Source organism: Nuphar pumila, chromosome 3 (genome assembly GCF_984573655.1).
Source record: "Nuphar pumila chromosome 3, dmNupPumi1.hap1.1, whole genome shotgun sequence".
Taxonomy (NCBI): Eukaryota; Viridiplantae; Streptophyta; class Magnoliopsida; order Nymphaeales; family Nymphaeaceae; genus Nuphar; species Nuphar pumila.
In genome coordinates this window covers 78,424,467-78,442,917 of record NC_143251.1, presented here as the reverse complement: position 1 = coordinate 78,442,917, position 18,451 = coordinate 78,424,467, and the positions used below count along the sequence as shown (strand labels likewise).

The 18,451-nt window shown below is 41.6% G+C and overlaps 1 protein-coding gene across 2 annotated transcripts; it reads right to left on the bottom strand.

Moving 5' to 3' along the window:
* Positions 1-3,345: 3,345 nt before the first annotated feature.
* On the bottom strand, positions 3,346-17,426 carry LOC149843070 (DNA-directed RNA polymerases II and IV subunit 5A-like). Of its 2 annotated transcripts, none has more exons than XM_090001686.1 (4): positions 17,119-17,426; positions 16,848-17,027; positions 5,369-5,482; positions 3,346-4,195 (listed from the first exon to the last, which is right to left on the bottom strand). In XM_090001686.1, the coding sequence occupies exons 1-4, from the start codon at positions 17,320-17,322 to the stop codon at positions 4,169-4,171; spliced, it is 525 nt and encodes a 174-aa protein (XP_089857812.1). In that variant the 5' UTR covers positions 17,323-17,426; the 3' UTR covers positions 3,346-4,168. The 2 variants fall into 2 exon arrangements, with proteins under 2 accessions (XP_089857812.1, XP_089857811.1); XM_090001685.1 differs by having other exon boundaries at positions 3,346-3,726.
* Positions 17,427-18,451: the final 1,025 nt, after the last annotated feature.

Genomic DNA, 18,451 nt, shown 5'->3' with positions numbered 1-18,451 from the left:
AAGCTGGTCATCTCATTAGCCACCTCAACACTTTGAGGGGCCCACCAGGCCACATCAGCTTCTGATGTGGACTAAGAGTTTGTCTAGACAACAAGCCCTCACATCATGGCTTAAATTGGCAGGCTAATGTGGTTTTGTCCTAAACTACAGTAGCCAACGAATTAAACTTGTTAGTTTTAATTTGTAATTATGCATTAGACTGTGGTTTTCACTGGAAACCACAATAGCTCATGTTAACTGGAAAACCATCTCTCTTAGGGGGAGGTCGACCTTCACAAGGATGAAATTTTGAGTGGGAGTGTACACTCGACTGGGATCCTTCCCAATCCCCATTCGATTCACCTACATGCTTTCTGAAACACTTGGGTCTATTCGGGCCACCAACAATGCTTGATTGACAGCATTTATGGAGTAGGCGTGCGCCCAACAAGCTCAGGAGCTTCCCAACGATCTAGAGGCTCTCTTTCAACCCCTCTTCACCTTCGGGCAGATTTCCGACATCAGGCTGATCATCCCTTGAAGTGTTCGTGTTGAAGCTTATCAACCCTCGGTGAGCATATTCTAATGGTTGGATCTCCCCCTCCCCCTCCCCCGCCCCCCCCCCCCCCCCCCCCCAACCCTTGTCTGTTTAATCTCTTAAGCATGTTTAGTTAATTACCATGTTAGAAAGCATGCAGGGTTACACTTGTACGAGATCCATGCATTTACGGGGTTCAAGGTAGTTACTCTTTTGCTTGTGCCTTCAACATGCACCTCTTGGTCGACCCCTACAGACATCTGATGCGACCCACAGTAAATACATTGGGTTGCTGCAGCAACAGATGAGTATGTGGTTGTATCTGTCAGCGCAGTCACGCAGAGTGCAGCTTACACAGCTGAAGGCTTCACTTGCCAACGTGGGATTTCTTGTACAGGGCATGCGGCCAGCGCATTGCCACTTCAGCAGGCTGACAGCAGGGTCTAACGGCCAGTCCAAGTGTGCAAGTCAATTGCGCCACATCAGCCGGCCAGGTTTAGTGCATGGGCACCTATGCACCAATTCAACAGGCCAGATTCAATGCATGGGAGCCTTATGCGCATAAGACCACTTGAGGCAGTTGGGATGAAACAGCTGGTGATTTTGCTTAAGCTGGATTATGGTTTTGTATGGCCTATAAATATGCGCCATTGTCATTCCATTTGTAACTTTTGAAATATTGAATTGAATTTGGGACTTCGGTCTTTGGGAAGGGAGTTTCTCTCTTTGGTACCGCAAGGCATTTGAATCTCCTAATCGAGGATATTTCAGGACTTATGCTGAGCGTATTTCCTTGGGCCAATTTCGATTAGTTTCATCCTAATTGAGTTGGATTAGAATTGAATCAAGTGCTTCGAGCCTAGATCTAATTCATCACACATATGGCGATTTACGGATTATCATCTACAACACGTTGAAGTGAAGATGTAGCGTAGCTCTCATTTAGAACAATCGGTAAGTGCTTGACTTCTCATAGCTTAATTTCAGTTTGATTCAGCACAAACGTTCACTACTTGCATTTTTCCTTATGTTGCACCTTACCAGACTATCAACTTCGGCTATCGCACTCGAGGAGCACTTTTGTCGCAGCAGGAGGCCTTTCTCAATCCATTCCCAGGCGTAGAGTTCTCGGTCAAAGATCTTCTACCGCCAGGAGCTGTGATGGTTGATCGCCTCCAGCAACTTGTGCTGCAGCTGTGGAGGTTTTCCACAGGCCCAGGATTGTGTTGATCCTTTGCATTTGATGCGGACTGCCTTTGCGTCAGATCACTGTGCTGCGCACTTAGCTACACATCTAATCGTGCAGTCTAGCCGCAACATTGCACCTCCGCAATGCTTCCTCAGCATCATCATCCACTCCAACGTTGAGCAACACTCGTTCACCATACGCTTCACGCGCTACACATTCTGTGCAATGCCAGAGTATCACCTTCAGCAGCAGTGCACGCGCAGTGCTTAGTGTGTTGCACATGCCACAACATTCGCTCATCGCAGCACGTGCAACCTCCTTTCTCATCTGCTAACGCACCAACAAAGCAACATCACTGCCTTGTGCAGTGCATCCCTGCAGCGTGATAGCCTGCGCGCTCGGCTCTTGTCAAGTTGTACCTTTGCCATACGGGCGGAGAACCTCCCTCAGCTAGAGTGTGCGTCACTACGTAAGCTATCCCTACGTGACAGCAGTTGACTCTTTATGACTGTTTGTAGCCAAGGCCGATTGTGGCCTGAATTTGTGAGCTTGATTAAGGGCGGCTCTTATAATTCCTAAGCTAAGCTTGTAACCTAAACTAAGGCTAGATGAAACTCTTCTTAAGCCTTGTAATAGTGTAGTAAAAAATAGTGAAAGATCACAAGCACACACTACACAAGTGGCGCCTCAAACTAGAACGAAAAAGAGAGAAGAGTTAAAGAAGCAAGCTCTACAAGACCAAACTTCTGCACTAAAAGATTTTTGAGAACAAGCTCAAAGTCTTTTACCTTCATAAATGGATCCTAAATCTAAGGTCCCACCACATCCACGTGTGTGACATGCAATTGTCACAAGTGTGGCATTCACATTGTGGTTTGGTCGTGCACACACTCCATTCCACTACACATGTCCAGTGCACAGGCACCAAGTCCTTTTTCTTGGGTGCATGGGAGGTGCGCGCACCACTTGCCCGATGGCAGCACACGCAGGCCACCCGCGGCACCAGAGCCTCTGGAGGCCACACCCTACATTGCAGCCTCCTTCCCCCAAAGAACCTCCCTTGATCCTTGGCGCACACGCATAGCCACGCACGCTACAACACCACACACTGCAGCCTTGCACCTGTACCTGCACGCAGCTCACTGTGTGGAGCAGGGTGACACTTGAACCCTTGGCTCCGTGCGATCTTACAATCCACATGTGCATTTGAGTCCATTCTTATGATTGTTAATTTTGTAACTTTGCATGCACATTTGGAGCTTCAAAAGAGGTGTGTATCCGACGCACCCGATGAAGCCCTAGTCCTGGACTAGACAAAATCCCCTCTATACCATATTATGTTTTTACTTCTTGCTTGTGTAGTATTCGTTCAAGCACAACACTCAGCTCACACTGGCACCTCCTTGCACATGTGCCCAAGCGCGGGAGGCACATAGCAACTTTGGTTTGTCTCTCCATTACCGATCCACTGTGTCACCTTTGAACAAAATTGGGGAGACAATGGCAATGTCATCCGATCCAGGCAACATCTCGTTTGTTTGTGTGTGTCCCACAGTAAAAAAAATTAATCTTTTTTTTAGTTGGTAATAGTACGTTCACAAAAACTATAGGATAAGAAATATTTTGCTGATATCATGGCAATAGGAAGACTGGTGGCCATGGTTATAAATAAGTTCTGTTCATCAAGTTTTTCATACAAAAAATTTATAAATGCAACTCAAGTTTGAAACACGATCAAAATGCATGTCCGTAAATGGCAATGTCACAATTACCTAGGAATCAACTGCCGCAAAAAATCTTAAATGACAACGCATTTAGAACTTTACAAGTAAATAGTATCATGTCAGTGTAGATGAAGGCGTACTTTGCTGGGGAGAGTTGCTCAATTTTGTACTCAAACAACACAGCGATAGGAGACATACGTTCCTGCAGTTTCACTCTTGCGGATTATCCTTGCCACTTGTCCACGTTTCATGCCAAAATATCGAGCAACGGGATCCGTGAGTAACATTCGAGGAAGCTGCACACCATTGAACGTACAAATTGGATTTGGCATTAGAATTTGATGGAATCTTGAGAATTACAGGATCAAAAGCAAATTTGCTGCAACAATCAATAATAATCTTAACCAGGCATATCCAAAAATAAAACCTAGAGCTTATCCAAATTTTTTAATGAAAGGCATTATTCAGTTTGTCCTTTTAACTTTTCAATTGAGGAGTTTCACAGGAAATTATCCAAGAGATTGAGGTTCTTACAAAAGGGGGAGGATACGGAAAAAAAGGGTCATATACTATGTCTTTTATTAATACGAGTAATATATGATAGAGAACATTGCAAACTCTCGCTTGTACCAGAGAATTTTCACAACATCCCCTTTCATCTATATAAGACATGCTGAATCTGATCCCAAACAAGTTCCTTGAATGTCTTGAAGCAACCCTTAAACTTCCCTCACGTGCTCATTTCTCAATCAGCATTCCACCACACTGCAACGCAAATCACATGTACTATAAAAAAGCAATCATTTATGACAGTACACCACTAGGTATTTCCCACTATTTCCAGAATCTAACTTAGCATAAACTTCTGAGTGACTGCAATTTACCTTCTTTTGGTTTCATTACTGCCTAACAGACTCTCATACGACAAGGTAAGTTATTTCATCTTATAAAAGTACCCCAGTAAAAGAAACAGCCACTATTTACCACACAACACAACTAAAATGTTACTAGCAAGCCATCCTTACCAGTGGTCTCCTCCTTTTAGCAAGTCCAAATACTAAAACTCACTGCAGCATAAGGTTTATTTAAGTACAAACTGCAGTGATGTCATGGTGCCTGATTGGTTTGATTGAACTCTTTTAGACACAGAACCTTGGGTTTTCTTTCCTTAGGACCCATTTGCATAGTGTGTCCCCCAATACTCCCATTGAAACATGGGAGACATTTTCCACGAGCAAAGTGCCCCATGATTAAATGGGACCCTCACAAAAAACCACGAGAACAAAATCCAAGCAAGAGCCAATCTTTGTTTTCAGAAAAGGAGGCTCTGCGGCATTCTGTTCATAGCCTCTTTCCGTTTGATGCAAATGCACACTAAACAATGAATACAGCAAAAAAAATTCCTAGTGATTGCCATTTTCGATCCTAATTCCAATTCTTTCACTTTCTGTGTCATTAGTGCTTTCATAGTTCATGTGATTCAGACCTCACACCTGAACAAATCGCCTATACATTATCTCCAAAGCACAACACTCATGTTGAAACACCATTCTGATGAAAAGCAATTGTCAGGACATGAATCAAGCTCAAGGGGGTTAAGCAGGACAAACATGAGAATCAACAATTGACATTACACAGAAAAGAGAGGAAAGCTCTTTACAAGCATACATTTTGGCTTTCCAACCTTCAAACAAAATAGCAAGCCTATACAATAAGAAATGGCAGAAGATGGACAAATATGAGCCTACAAGATATAGTCACACAGTGATCACAAATGGTAAAATATCAATACAAGTTCACCATCTTTACTAATTCTAAGTTGCCCATAAATTAACCAACCAAAGTCTTTTAATACACAATCATATCTTGACAAAGAACATAACAATTATTTCTTATAGATATAGAAAGTGAATGATAGCCAAAAAGACAAGCAGATACCTGTGTGTCTTTGATTTTATAATGATCAAGTAATTTCTTCTTTTCTTCATTAGTCAGCACTTCATGCTTTGGGACAAGATCATGCTCTGTGATATTGACAATCAGTTCCTCCTCCTACATTCCAATGACATCCACTACATAAAGATTAGATCTCTACCTGTTGAATCTACAAAATAATATAAAAGAGACGTAAAATGGGTGGTGTGCAAGCATCAAAGGTGCTATACGTGCTAGTTTACAACCTCGACACTATAGGAAAGAGGGATGATGTCAAGAACATGACCTCCCCCTTCTCCACTATTCTATTTTATGGGAAGGCTACACTAGCACTAGGTGGTACCTCCCATGATAGATAATGGCGCATGGACCTTGGCCTCTTTGATGGTGGAAATACCAAATAAGAGGAAGACAAAGATGTCATAAACATACATGCAATGCATCCATATACATATACAACAAAAACACAATAAAAAAGAGAGGAATAAAAGCAGTTCACTCTAATAATTACAATAAAATGCAATCATAACTTGCAAATAAAATTAAACTAAAAAAGATTGTCAGAACTATCAAAATCAGTAAAGGAAAAACAAAAAATAAAGGAATTGTATACCCTCAGAGGATGAACTAAAACAAGATGTTATAGTTTCGTTTTGATTTATTGTTCTTTGAAGTGAATGGAAAACAACCTCCAGATGAAAATTACCTGAAGCCTTATCTCCCGAATAATTTTGCCCCAAAAACTTTTGCAAGATTAAAAAGAACACGTTTTTATTTCATTCACCCTCCCATAAGGTTTAAGCCGCAAGACAGATTGTTTCAACATTAGAGATGTTGATTATTGTTAGGAAAAGAAAGAGGGGAACTTTTGGAGATATTTAAGAGGTATAAGCCTTGTATATCAAAAACGTGGCATAGACATCGAGACAGGCCATGCCCCATGTACATTCTTTTGTAAGCTTGGTTCAACGGTTGAACTGACCAGGTCAAAACTCTCATTGAAATGTATTCCACAAATTTCTATCCTTAGTGCCTTATCATAATCAAATTTGTTTACCTAATCTTCAACTGACACATGACCCACTAGTAGGCCAACATCCTCCACTTGGCCATAGAGTCCAATGACAATGCAACAAATATGATCTATTTTGGATAAAATACCTATTTATCATAATCAATTCTTTTTCCACTAATGCCATGAGGCTTGCATGCTATGTCACATAGGTGTGGGTGCGGATGTGGGTACAACGATGTGGTATTTTAAAAAAACTTGAGTGCAGGGGTGCGGAAGGGTATATATATAACAGTTTAGGACTTGGAATCAGTTCTGAGCCCAGTTCTAGATCTGAATTAGTTGAAATTAGATCTGGACCCAGATTCAGATCTGATTTAATCGAATCAGACTGAACTCAAACCCAGGTCTCATTTCATTCAGCCAGAGACATGAATCAGACCAGATCTGATTCATGTCAAGCGAAATTGACACCTGTCCCTGCAGAGCCAGGTGTTTCTGTTAAGTCAAACCAAAGAGACACCTGGCCCTGCAGGGCCAGGATTTAGTAACAAAATGAGAGAGAGAGAGAGACCCACCCAGCCTGGGTGAGTTCGACAGAGCCCCAACCCAGGCCACCTGGGTTCCTTGAAACCCAGATGCAGAAGGGGAGAGAAAGAAGAAGCAGGAGGGCAGGAGGAAGAAGAAGAGAGAGAGAGAGAGAGAGAGAGAGAGAGAGAGAGAGAGAGAGAGAGAGAGAGAGAGAGAGAGAGAGAGAGAGACCTTTATGGGTTGTAGCCGTAGCCATCGTCGGAAGAGGAGGGGTTGAGGAGGGCTGCCGCCGTTGGAAGAGGAGGAGAAGCCATTGCAAGAAGAAGAGGAGAGGGGTCAGGGAGGGGGAGGAGGGAGATGGTTTTGTGCCCTACCCCCCCTCCCTTTCTTAATTCTTTTTTAGGTCCAAAATTGACTCGGTCAGAGTTGACCTAATCTTCAACTGACACATGACCCACTAGTAGGCCAACAACCCCCACTTGGACATAGAGTCAAATGACAATGCAACAAATATGATCTATTTTGGATAAAATACCTATTTATCATAATCAATTCTTTTTCCACTAATGCCATGAGGCTTGCATGCTATGTTATATAGGTGTGGGTGCGGATGCGGGTGCAAGTACAGCAATGCGGTACTTTAAAAAAAATTGGGTGTAGGGGTGCGGAAGGGTATATTATATATATAACAGTTTAGGACTTAGAATAAGATCTGAGCCCAGATCTAGATCTGAATTAGTTGAAATTAGATCTGGACCCAAATTCATATCTGATTTAATCGAATTGAACCCAAACCCAGATCATTGAATGAGACCTGGGTTCAAACCCAGGTCTCGTTTCATTCAGCTAGAGACATGAATCAGACCAGATCTAATTCATGTCAAACAAAATTGACACCTATCCCTGCAAAGCCAGGTGTTTGTGTTAAGTCAAACCAAAGAGACACCTGGCCATGCAGGGCCAGGCTTTAGTAACAAAATGAGAGAGAGAGAGAGACCCACCCAGTCTGGGTGAGTTCGACAGAGCCCCAGCCCAGGCCACCGGGGTTCCTTGAAACCCAGATGCGGAAGGGGGGAGAAAGAAGATGTGGAAGGGGGGAGAGAGAGAGAGAGAGAGAGAGAGAGAGAGAGACCTTTGTGGCTTGTGGTTGTCGCCGCTGTCGAAAGAGGAGGAGAGGAGGGGTTGAGGAGGGCCGCCACCATCGGAAGAGGAGGAGAATCCATCGGAAGAAGAAGAGGAGAGGGGTCAGGGAGATGGTTTTGTACCCTAACCCCCCGCCCCTCCCTACCTTGACTTGGCCATAGAGTCTAATGACAATGCAACAAATATGATCTGTTTTGGATAAAATACCTATTTATCATAATCATTTTTTTCCACTAATGCCATGAGGCTTGCATGCTATGTCACATAGGTGTGGGTGCGGATGCAGGTGCAGGTACAACGATGCGGTACTTTAAAAAAACTTGGGTGCGGGGGTGCGGAAGGGTATATATATTAACAGTTTAGGACTTGGAATAGAAATTAGATCTGTACCCAGATTCAGATCTGATTTAATTGATTCAGACTGAACCCAAACCCAGATCATTGAATGAGACCTGGGTTCAAACCCAGGTCTTTCTTTCAGCCAGAGACATGAATCAGACCAGATCTGATTCATGTCAAACTAAATTGACACCTTTACCTGCACAGCCAGGTGTTTGTGTTAAGTCAAACCAAAGAGACACCTGGCCCTGCAGGGCCAAGCTTTAGCAACAAAATGAGAGAGAGAGAGAGACCCACCCAGCATGGATGAATTCGACAGAGCCCCATCCCAGGCCACCTGGGTTCCTTGAAACCCAGATGCGAAAGGGGGGAGAAAGATGCAGGAGGGGAGGAGGAGGAGGAGGAAGAAGAGAGAGAGAGAAAGGGATACTCATCATGCATATTTTATTCATAATTTTTATATATTTTTATGCATGATATGACGCATATTCAGTGTTAAAAGACTGTGTTTAGTCGATTCTGATGCATTGTCTTGCAGGAAAGATGTGTGTCGCGTTTCATCGCAATTAGAGTGAAAAATAAGCAATTTGAACCCACTTGTATTTTAGAATATTTTAGTTTTTTAACATGCTTTTAGAAATTAATTTTTTTAAGGGAGGCTTTTTGAAATTCTTTGAAACTAAAATATTTTTTTAGAAAATTTCTAAAACCGCCCTCTCAACCCTAACCCTTTATTATAAATAGTATTTTTTAGAGAGAGGAGGGTGTCTTCCCTCATTGGAATTCATGCCCCCCCACCCCCCTTGATCTCTCTTGCCTCGCTCTCTCTCTCTCTCTTGTTCTCTTCCTCTTTTTTCCTCTTCCCTTCTTCCTTTCTTCTTCTCCTTTTTTTTCTTCTTTCTCCTCTCTTGGATCGGAGTGGCATGACACGTTTAGAGAAGAGGGAAGATTGCTTTTACTCTCCCCAGTCCGTCGGAGGCGAACCCAAGGTGAGTCTCTTCTCCCCCTTTTTCTTTATATTTTTATTTATCGTAGTTTGTTGCATATAAATAAGTTTGCATTAATTTCTGCATGCATTAGTTTAGTTTTTATTTTCGTAGTTGTGCATATCAGAGTTACCGGAAGCTTCTTAGGTAGGTGGGAAGCTCGCTTCCTGGAAACTCGCTTCGGAAGCGCGATACTTCTCGCTTCCGAAACTTTATGGGAATCTCGATTCCCCTACGCTTCCCACACACATGGTCTATGCTTTCTATATGCTTTTCTCACGTTTCGTTTCATGTTTTTCATGTATTTTCTCTTACGCTTTCACTCACTTTCCATGTACTTTCTTTAAATTAGTAACCATCATTGTTAGATTTTAACAAAAAATTCTTTTACTGAAAAATCATGAAATATAAGAATGATCAATTTTATTTTAGTTTTTATTTGTTTCTTGTTCGATTCCTATTCAATTACCATATTGTTTCACTTTTTTAATGTTTTGCTTTTAAATTGGAACTTCGCTTCCCGCTTCCTATAAATTTTATAATGCTTTGCTTCTCGCTTCTGCTTCCCGTATCGTTTCCCGCTTCCGCTTTCTAGTTTGGCAACCTTGGTGCATATACATTAATTTCTTTTTATTAGTCATTTCAGCATTGTAGTGTAGTTTTTTTATTTTGTTAAAAAGGAAAAAAATAAGAGGCCGACCTGTCGATCTGATCTATTGGGCAGATCCGACCAGCCCAGATCGTAGACCTGATCTGCCATCATCTGCAGACCGAGCAGATCTGCGATCCAGCCAGCCCAGCACAGCCAATCAGGACAACTTGCCAGCGCAGACCAGATCTGGATCAGACCAGGCCAGTCGTCGGCCAGCCTAGATCTGATCAGTCTGTGATCAGCCTGCTGCCAGCCAAGCGTCCTATCTAACCAACTCAGGTAGACCTTGGTTTGCCGACCCAGATCAGTTGGCTGATCTGCAACTTGTGGTCAGATTTGATCACCAGATCAGGCCTACCAGCTCTAGTAACCGATCAGACCTGCCAGTCCAGCCGATCAGATTTAATCAGACCAGCTTTTAGCAAGGGTGAGGGCTGATCCTGAGTGCGTGATTCATATTTTTACTTGTTTTTGTTAAGCTCTGATTCACGCACGATCAGCAGACCTGCTGATCAAAACTGCCAGCATCTGCAGACCCAATCTGCATCCTGATCAACCAGACCAGTCCAACCGACCAGACATGATTAATCAAATCAGGCCGACCCTGGTCTGCTGACCCAGATCAGTCAGCCGATTGAGCCTATCATGATCTTCAGATCAATGTTTTAGCAGGGCAACGACCGAGTTGGATTGTGTGCTTCAGTTTTTGTTATTATTCATTTTCATTAGTTTAGTGATAGGTATTAGTTCATTGAATTCATTTTTTTGGTATTAGATAGTAGTCTTATGGTTTGCTATATATTGAGTTATAAATAAAAGAATTTGTTCTTGGGAATCATGCTTTGGCAAACCGTGAGCTAAACAAATTCTTTAGTTTAGATTTTTCTTTTCCTTAGATTTAGATACATACATATTTTAGTTTTAAATTTACTTTAATCGTTATTTTATTGCAACTAACCTTAACTAGATTAGATAGTCTACTTGTTTTCGTTCTTGTCTTGGTTTTGAGTTTTGCAGGTGGGCACGAACTTTTTGATTTTTATTAGAACACGACAGCAACGAGCATACTAGGGTCGTACACGCGCGAACAACAGGAGCTAGATCGCGAGCAAACGAAGCCCTGTAATTTTTAATTTTCTTTATTTTTTTATTTTTAGGGCCTTCTGCCATTTATTTAATTTGGGTTGTAATAATTTTATTTATGCTCGGAGACCCTTTGTAATAGGATTAGTGCGCTTTGTTTACTTTTTAAGGCAATAAAGATTGTTTTGTTTGGAGTATGAAGTGTTAAACCTGTTCCCTGAGTTCGACCCGGATTTCACCACTAGTGTGAATCAGTTATTTAGAATTTGATGCACGGTTTACACAGATTATTTTTATTGAAAATCCCTTTTTGAAAAATATTTTGAATAAAAGTTGCATCAAATTTTTGGCTTCGTTGTCGGAGAACGGCGATTAAAGACTAAGTACTCACTTTATTGCCCTTGTTTCACGTATATTTAAAATTGATACTTTTCTTTCGCATTTTTTTTAGGATTGTCTAATTTATTTTCTGTTGATATCTAGGATTGTTTAGTTTACTTTGGTTTATTAATTAGGATTGTTAGAATCACGTTGAGTGCATGCCATAGAGCCAGCTTAATTTTTTTGCATGGCCTACCTACTAAGATACCATCTTAGGTGACCGAGCATCTAGTTTGTTTTCAAGCTCTATATTTGCATTTGAGTGGTTGTTTATTTATATACTTTTCTTTTGCTTGCTTCGTGGTGTGGCTTGATTACGATTGCACGCTAGTTTAAGTATAAAGCCCCTATGAGAAGGGGTACACCGGGGTCTCGACTTAATGGTGTATGCAAGGGCGACATTCTTCATGCCCTAAACTTGTAGATCCTATCAAGAATCTTGAATTAATCCTCAGGAGATCTCGTAGAACCAGACCCATGGTGGAAGATCCGGCCAAGTCCGTCCTTTGAGGAAGTACTTCGTTCTTACGGAGTAGGATCCCGTTTCCTGAATAGTGAGACCAAATGTATGAGCACCCCAAATATGAAATTAAGGTTAGTGCCATCCAAATGTTACCACCCTTTTATAGCCTTAGTAACGAGGACCCTTACCGTCATCTCGATGAGTTTCTAGAGATCTGTTCTACTGTTACGACCAACAATTTTAAAGATGATGCACTTAAGTTAACCTTGCGCTCGTTCTCCCTCAAAGACAAAGCCAAGCACTGGATGAAGTCATTTGATACGGTTCAAATTATTACTTGGGATAGGACGCAAAAAGAATTCTTAAAAAAATATTTCTCAATTGATAAGACGAACCAATTCTGCAAGGCTATCACTAGTTTCACGTAGATAAAGGGAGAACAATTCCATGAGATGTGGGAGAGGATAAAAGATCTTTCTCCATAAGTGTCTCCACCACCAAGGAGCCAAATGACAACTGGTGGAATACTTCTATGACGGGCTGACCAAGAAAAATAGGCAAATGGTTGATGTAACTTGTGGATGCACATTTATGCTCAAGAGTGAGAACGAAACATGAGCCTTGTTCGAGAGACTGAGTGAGAATTATATACATCATGCTTTGGCCTCAAGAGCGAAAAGGGCAGCACCTGCCGCTAGGGGAGCTAAGAAAGCTGGTATGTACGAAGTGAGGACAAACCTTGAGTTGCAAAACAAGGTCGACCTTCTGACCCAAAAATTGAATTAGTTGTTGTCAAATCCCACCCCAGCTATGCAGGTGTGCGGACTATGTAGTAGCCCAGCACACCATGTTATTGATTAGCCGGCCTTCTTCTCAAGAGCCTACATGAAGCCAAACCTTTGAAGAGAAAATGCTTCAGGTCTTTGCAGATATAAAGGCAAATCTGAACTCTCATACAGAGTCGATAGCAAAACTAGAGACTCAAATGGGACAGTTTGTCGAGGCATTAAGCAGACATAGCGAGGAGATGCTACCTAGTCAACCTATGGTCAATCCTAGGAGAAAAGAACCTATCCATGGCCTATATATGACTGACTCACACCAAGAGAAAGCTAAGGCTATCACTACCCTTAAGAGTGGGAAGAAATTTCATGAAACCAAGGAGACAACTGAAGGGTCTTAGAGACAAAAGAGTGACCAGTCGGTCTCCTTAAATTTACCACAGGAAAGTGGGAGGGCTTCACAACATAAGCCTTCCAGATCGTATATACCCAAAGCCCCCTTTCTTAAAGCACTAGAGAAGCCAAAATCTTTTGGCAAGCAAGGGGTGACAATGCAAGAGATGCTTAAGATATTCAAGCATGTCTAAATAAACCTCCCCTTGTTAAATGTTATTCAGCAAGTCCCTGCATACGCAAAGTTCTTGAAAGAACTTTATACAATGAATAAGAAGTTGATGTCCAATGTACATTGAGCAAGTAAGTGTGGTGTTGCAATACCAAACTCCACCCAAGCTCAAGGACCGAGGGGCTCCTATTATCTCATGCATCGTCGAAGACATTACTGTTGAATGCGCTTTACTCAACCTTGAGGCAAGCGTGAACATCTTGATGGGTTTCTTTTATGATGCATTCGGGTTAAAGGATATGAAACATACACCTATGACCCTGCAGTTAGCAGAGATCAATCAAGTCCTGCGAGCTATGTTACAGGGACTCAGCAAACCGAGTGTCGCACCCGCGTCGACATGACACGGGTGTGCGTGCGGGTACGGGTGCACGTGCGGCACCCGTTGTGGTCAACCCGACCCTGGGTGCGTTGACTGCACCCAGAGTCATTTGTGACCAATTTTTTTATTAAAAAAAATTCTTTTGGGGGGCGCTACCCCCAAGAGACCCCGCTGACCACGCAGCAGGACCCGCGCCGAGGGGAGCCCCTGGACCCCCCTTTCTGCACAAAGAGGGTGCAGGGAGGGGGCTCGACCCCTCCCCTGCAATATATATATATATATATATATATATATATATATATATATATATATATATATATATATATATATATATATATATATATATATATATATTGCCACACCCCCGCACCCAAGTTTTTTGAAAGTGCCGCACCCCCGCACCCATGTGACATAGCCCACGAGGGATTCTTGAAGATGTGTTGGTCAAAGTGGAGGATTTTTATTTCCTTGTCGACTTTATTATTCAAGACATAAAGGGAGTTGACCATGTTAGGCAGACACCCATCATCTTAGGCCGGTTCTTCTTAGCTACAACCAATGTGTGCATTAATTGCCGCACTGGAGCCATGGACGTGTCCTTTGACAACATGAAGATGAGGCTGAACATTTTCAATGCTACCATGGGCCCTATTGGCGATGATGCTTGTTTCCAGGTCGATTTGGTTCAAAACCTGGTAGAAGCAGAGCCTCTTTAGACGTTGAGTGATCCACCTCAGGATGATGATGATGAATCACTCAAAGAAGATAGCTCGTGTTCAGGTGAGCTGAATTAGACCAAGCACTTCGAGCCTCTCCCGGATTTGGCAGAGCAACCTGACAAACCTTCGATTGAGAATTCGCCTAAGCTTGAGTTGAAGACTTTACCAGCTTCTCTCAAGTACGCCTTTTTAAAAAAAGAGCAGACCATGCTTGTTATTATTGTGGCAGACCTAACGAGCACTCAAGAGTGTCAACTTTTGTATGTCTTGTTATAATCCAGGCTCAAAATTTAAGGTGACTAAAGCCCCTCATCTCAACCTATCAACACCTCACATGCAACACTTTGATTTTTCCCATGCACTACTATTCTCTCTCTTATTTATTTTATTCCACACAAGCAATGGCTTCCCCCTCTCTCCTTAACCTCTCTTTTTCTCTCTTTCATTGTTTTCTTCGTTTTCTCTATACACATACATGACCCTTTCTCTCACCATTTCCTCTTCCCAATGTCTTCTCTCTCATCCACTCACCATACACAATTCCCAACTCTCTCTCTCTCTCATGCATCTTACACAATACAAATTGTGCATACTCTTTCTCTCCTTACCCCCCTTCTCTCTCTTTCTATCTTAGTTCTTTTATGTTACCATTGAAACCGTGCATACACCTCCCTCCATTGTCTCTTTTTAAATTTATTTCTTTTTTTTAGATCAACTACCATAAATACCATTTAAGTACTCCTTTTTTCCATCTCTCCCCTCTTTCTAAACAACTTTTCATATACCACATTAAACATTGCATAGATCTCTACTTACCTTTTCACAGGAACCACCATAAATGTTATTTAAGGTCTTCCCACTCTTTTTAGTTTCTCCAAGCGTCATCCTCTGACTCTCACTACATGAAACTTATATAAAATGGATTTTTTTAGGTTTCATGGCTTAAAAAATCTAGAGACTTTTAGTTTCTTAGGTATTCTTACATTCTAGAAAATTCTTGTTGATTAATGGGCAGGGCATGGCTTTGCATGCATAATTGTCAAAAATTGTAGCCATGCGAAAGTAGGAGCAGTAGCTCCAGTAGCCATTGAGGTGCGTGAGTGTCTCACTTAACTGCAAGGTTGCACATTGTTGCTGGATTGGCCTTTTGTAGCTCTTAGTGTGATACATGGTAACATCTGCCTCTCTCAAGCAGGTTTTTCTTTTTTTGTCACTTTTGCCTTAAGCATGTTTTCAAGTAGCAAGTTGATATGTTTATCATTCCATGTAACTTTTCTCTTTCTTTTTATTTGTTTTGGTTTACAGTAATAAGGTCAGTTTCAAAATGTTTTCATGCCTAAAAACATCACTCCCCTCAAGCTATTTACATGTGAAAATTCTTATTTGAATTGAAAAAAAAAAATCTAAAATCACCATCTTATACTCTCCTTCATCCACATACATTTGCACGGGTTCTGTACTAGTGTGTGCGTGTGTGGAATGTGATGGCTGGATGGCACCCATCTTCAAAGGTCACCATTCTTTATGCGATGATAAAGTTGGATTTGAAACATCTCGGTTTATCTAAAAAACTCTGGTACTATCGTTGTTGTGAGATGGAAAGAAGAATAGTGCATGGGAAAAATCAAAGTGTCGTGTATGAGGTGTTGATAGGTTGAGATTCTTGAGAAGAGGGGCTTTGGCCAATTTAAATTTTGAACCTCTCATATATATATATATATATATATATATATATATATATATATATATATATATATATGGATTTATATTTGGTGCAATCGATTGTACCTACAATCTAGTTTAAATCTCATGATGCGAGTTGTTTTGACACAATCTAACCTTATAGATGTGTTCAACATGCTCAATTTAGTAGGAATCGACTCTTGGATCATGTTTTTTCTAAGAAAAACATGTTTTTATGAGTCAGGGAAAAATGATGCATTCATAGCCGTTGATTTTTGGATCGCCGGAAAAACCTGTATACAGGTCGGATTCCCACAATCCAAAAGCCGGTTCCCACTAAATAAAACTTGTAGACCACATCCATGATGTTAGATATGAGAAATAAAAACAAACAAGGGTGTTCCGCTCCATTTTCTAGGTCGTTTGCACATACAAACGACTGTAGCATATATATATATATATATATATATATTCGTGCATTTGGATTCGTGCATTTGGATTCGTACAAGTGAGTGGAATTGAAATAGAATTGCATCAAAATCCTTCCATCAGAAACAAAGGATAAGAGAATTTTGACGGGATTGGATTCCAATTCCACCTAATTCCATGATTCCAAACACACAAATTTAAGCACATGAAAAAACATTATTGACGGAGAGATTGGATCTGCGATTGGAGAATCAATAAAAAGAACCCCTACCATCAACTATTATCTGAGAAATAAAGGCATCAAACAAGAAAGGCAGCACAGTAGCACTCACGCGAAAGACCTGCATATGGAACTTGGTATTAAAGTCGTGGACCCACTGGTTGGAAGCAGGGGTCAGCTTCTCCCGCACGACGAGGATGGCGCGAACAACGTTCTCCGATCGCATCCGCTCCGCGTACCCCCTAATGGTCTTCACGCCCACCTTCAGATCGTTCACGAAGAACGTGTAAATCTGCAGCGAAACAGCCACCAACGACGATCAGGACGACGATATTCGACTGAGAGAGAAAAGGGGGATGTTCGGGTTGGGGTTACCGACGGACTTGGACGTTTGGGTCGCTAATTTGGGGGGATTTAATGGTGAGATCGTCCCTGTTGACGCGCTCGCCGAACTTGTTCCCGAAGTCAAGGAGGGTCATCTTCAGATCGGAGTCGTCTACGACGTACTGGCGATCGTGCAGCATCTGGAGGATCGTCCGACGGACCCTCCAGAGCATCACCGTTTCTTCCGCAAACGTAGGAGGCATACTTCCTTCCTTCCTTCCTGCTTCCTCTTCTTCTTCTTTTTCTTCCTATTGAACTCAGAGAGAGAGAGAGAGATCTTCTTCTCTTCTTCTACTCCTGCTGCTTCTTCCTACTGAACTCAGAGAGAGATAGAGAAGGGTTTCGATGTTTTGAAGGGTTTTAGAGACCGTGGGTAGTGCTACAAACGGGTCGGATACAGACAGAATCCTGCCTGATTCGCATACGAATCCGATTTTTATGCACTGGAACCGAATACGAGTCTGAATCTGAAACAGATCCGGTGATCTAAGATTGAATACGGGTCTGAACTATATGTGGTAATTGGATCAAATTTGTATCCGAACATGAATTTAATCTTGCCAAAAATATCCATCTGCCAAAAATGATCCAATTAGGTGAGTCTGAAGTCTGATTCAAGTGTACGTTGGGAACGATATGCTGGATTCGGATCAGATATTCAACGACATTGGACTTGTTAACAACCAGAAGCTTTTTTCTTTTTTTTTTCTGGCAAGCTGAGGAGCAACCCTATGAGATTTGAACCCGAGAAACCTGGGTTATAATAGTGCAACCTAACCATCCAGAAATCTCAACTGAAACCTATGATAGTGCAACCTAACCCTCGGATCTAATTCAGATTCAGATTTGGATCTATAAGGATCCGGCCCAAATCTGACCTATTTGCAGGCCTAGCTACACCACCACCCAAGATTTACTATCTTGACGAGATAGTGGGCAATATATATATATATATATATATATAGCTAAAAGAATCAGTGAGTAATATATATATCGGCTTAATTTGGTTTTCATTTAATAAGATGAAGGAAATAAAACAACCAAAAATGATTGTACTACTGAGAATAATTGTATTTGGCCATGTATCCACAAATAATCGCAATATTCCTCGCATCTCACCCACTCGATTTTCTCTGAATTTGGGGGTGTCTGACAAATTTTCCCTTGTGCTAAAGCTTAAAAAGCAACTTTTGCTTTCAAAATTTCAATCAAAACTCTCTTGATCTTAGAGTTTCAACGAAACTCGACTTCAAAAGTGTAATTGAGATTCACCTTTGGAAGGTAACAAGGAAAGTAACATTTGTTATTATAGAATAGCCGAACTCGTTCATA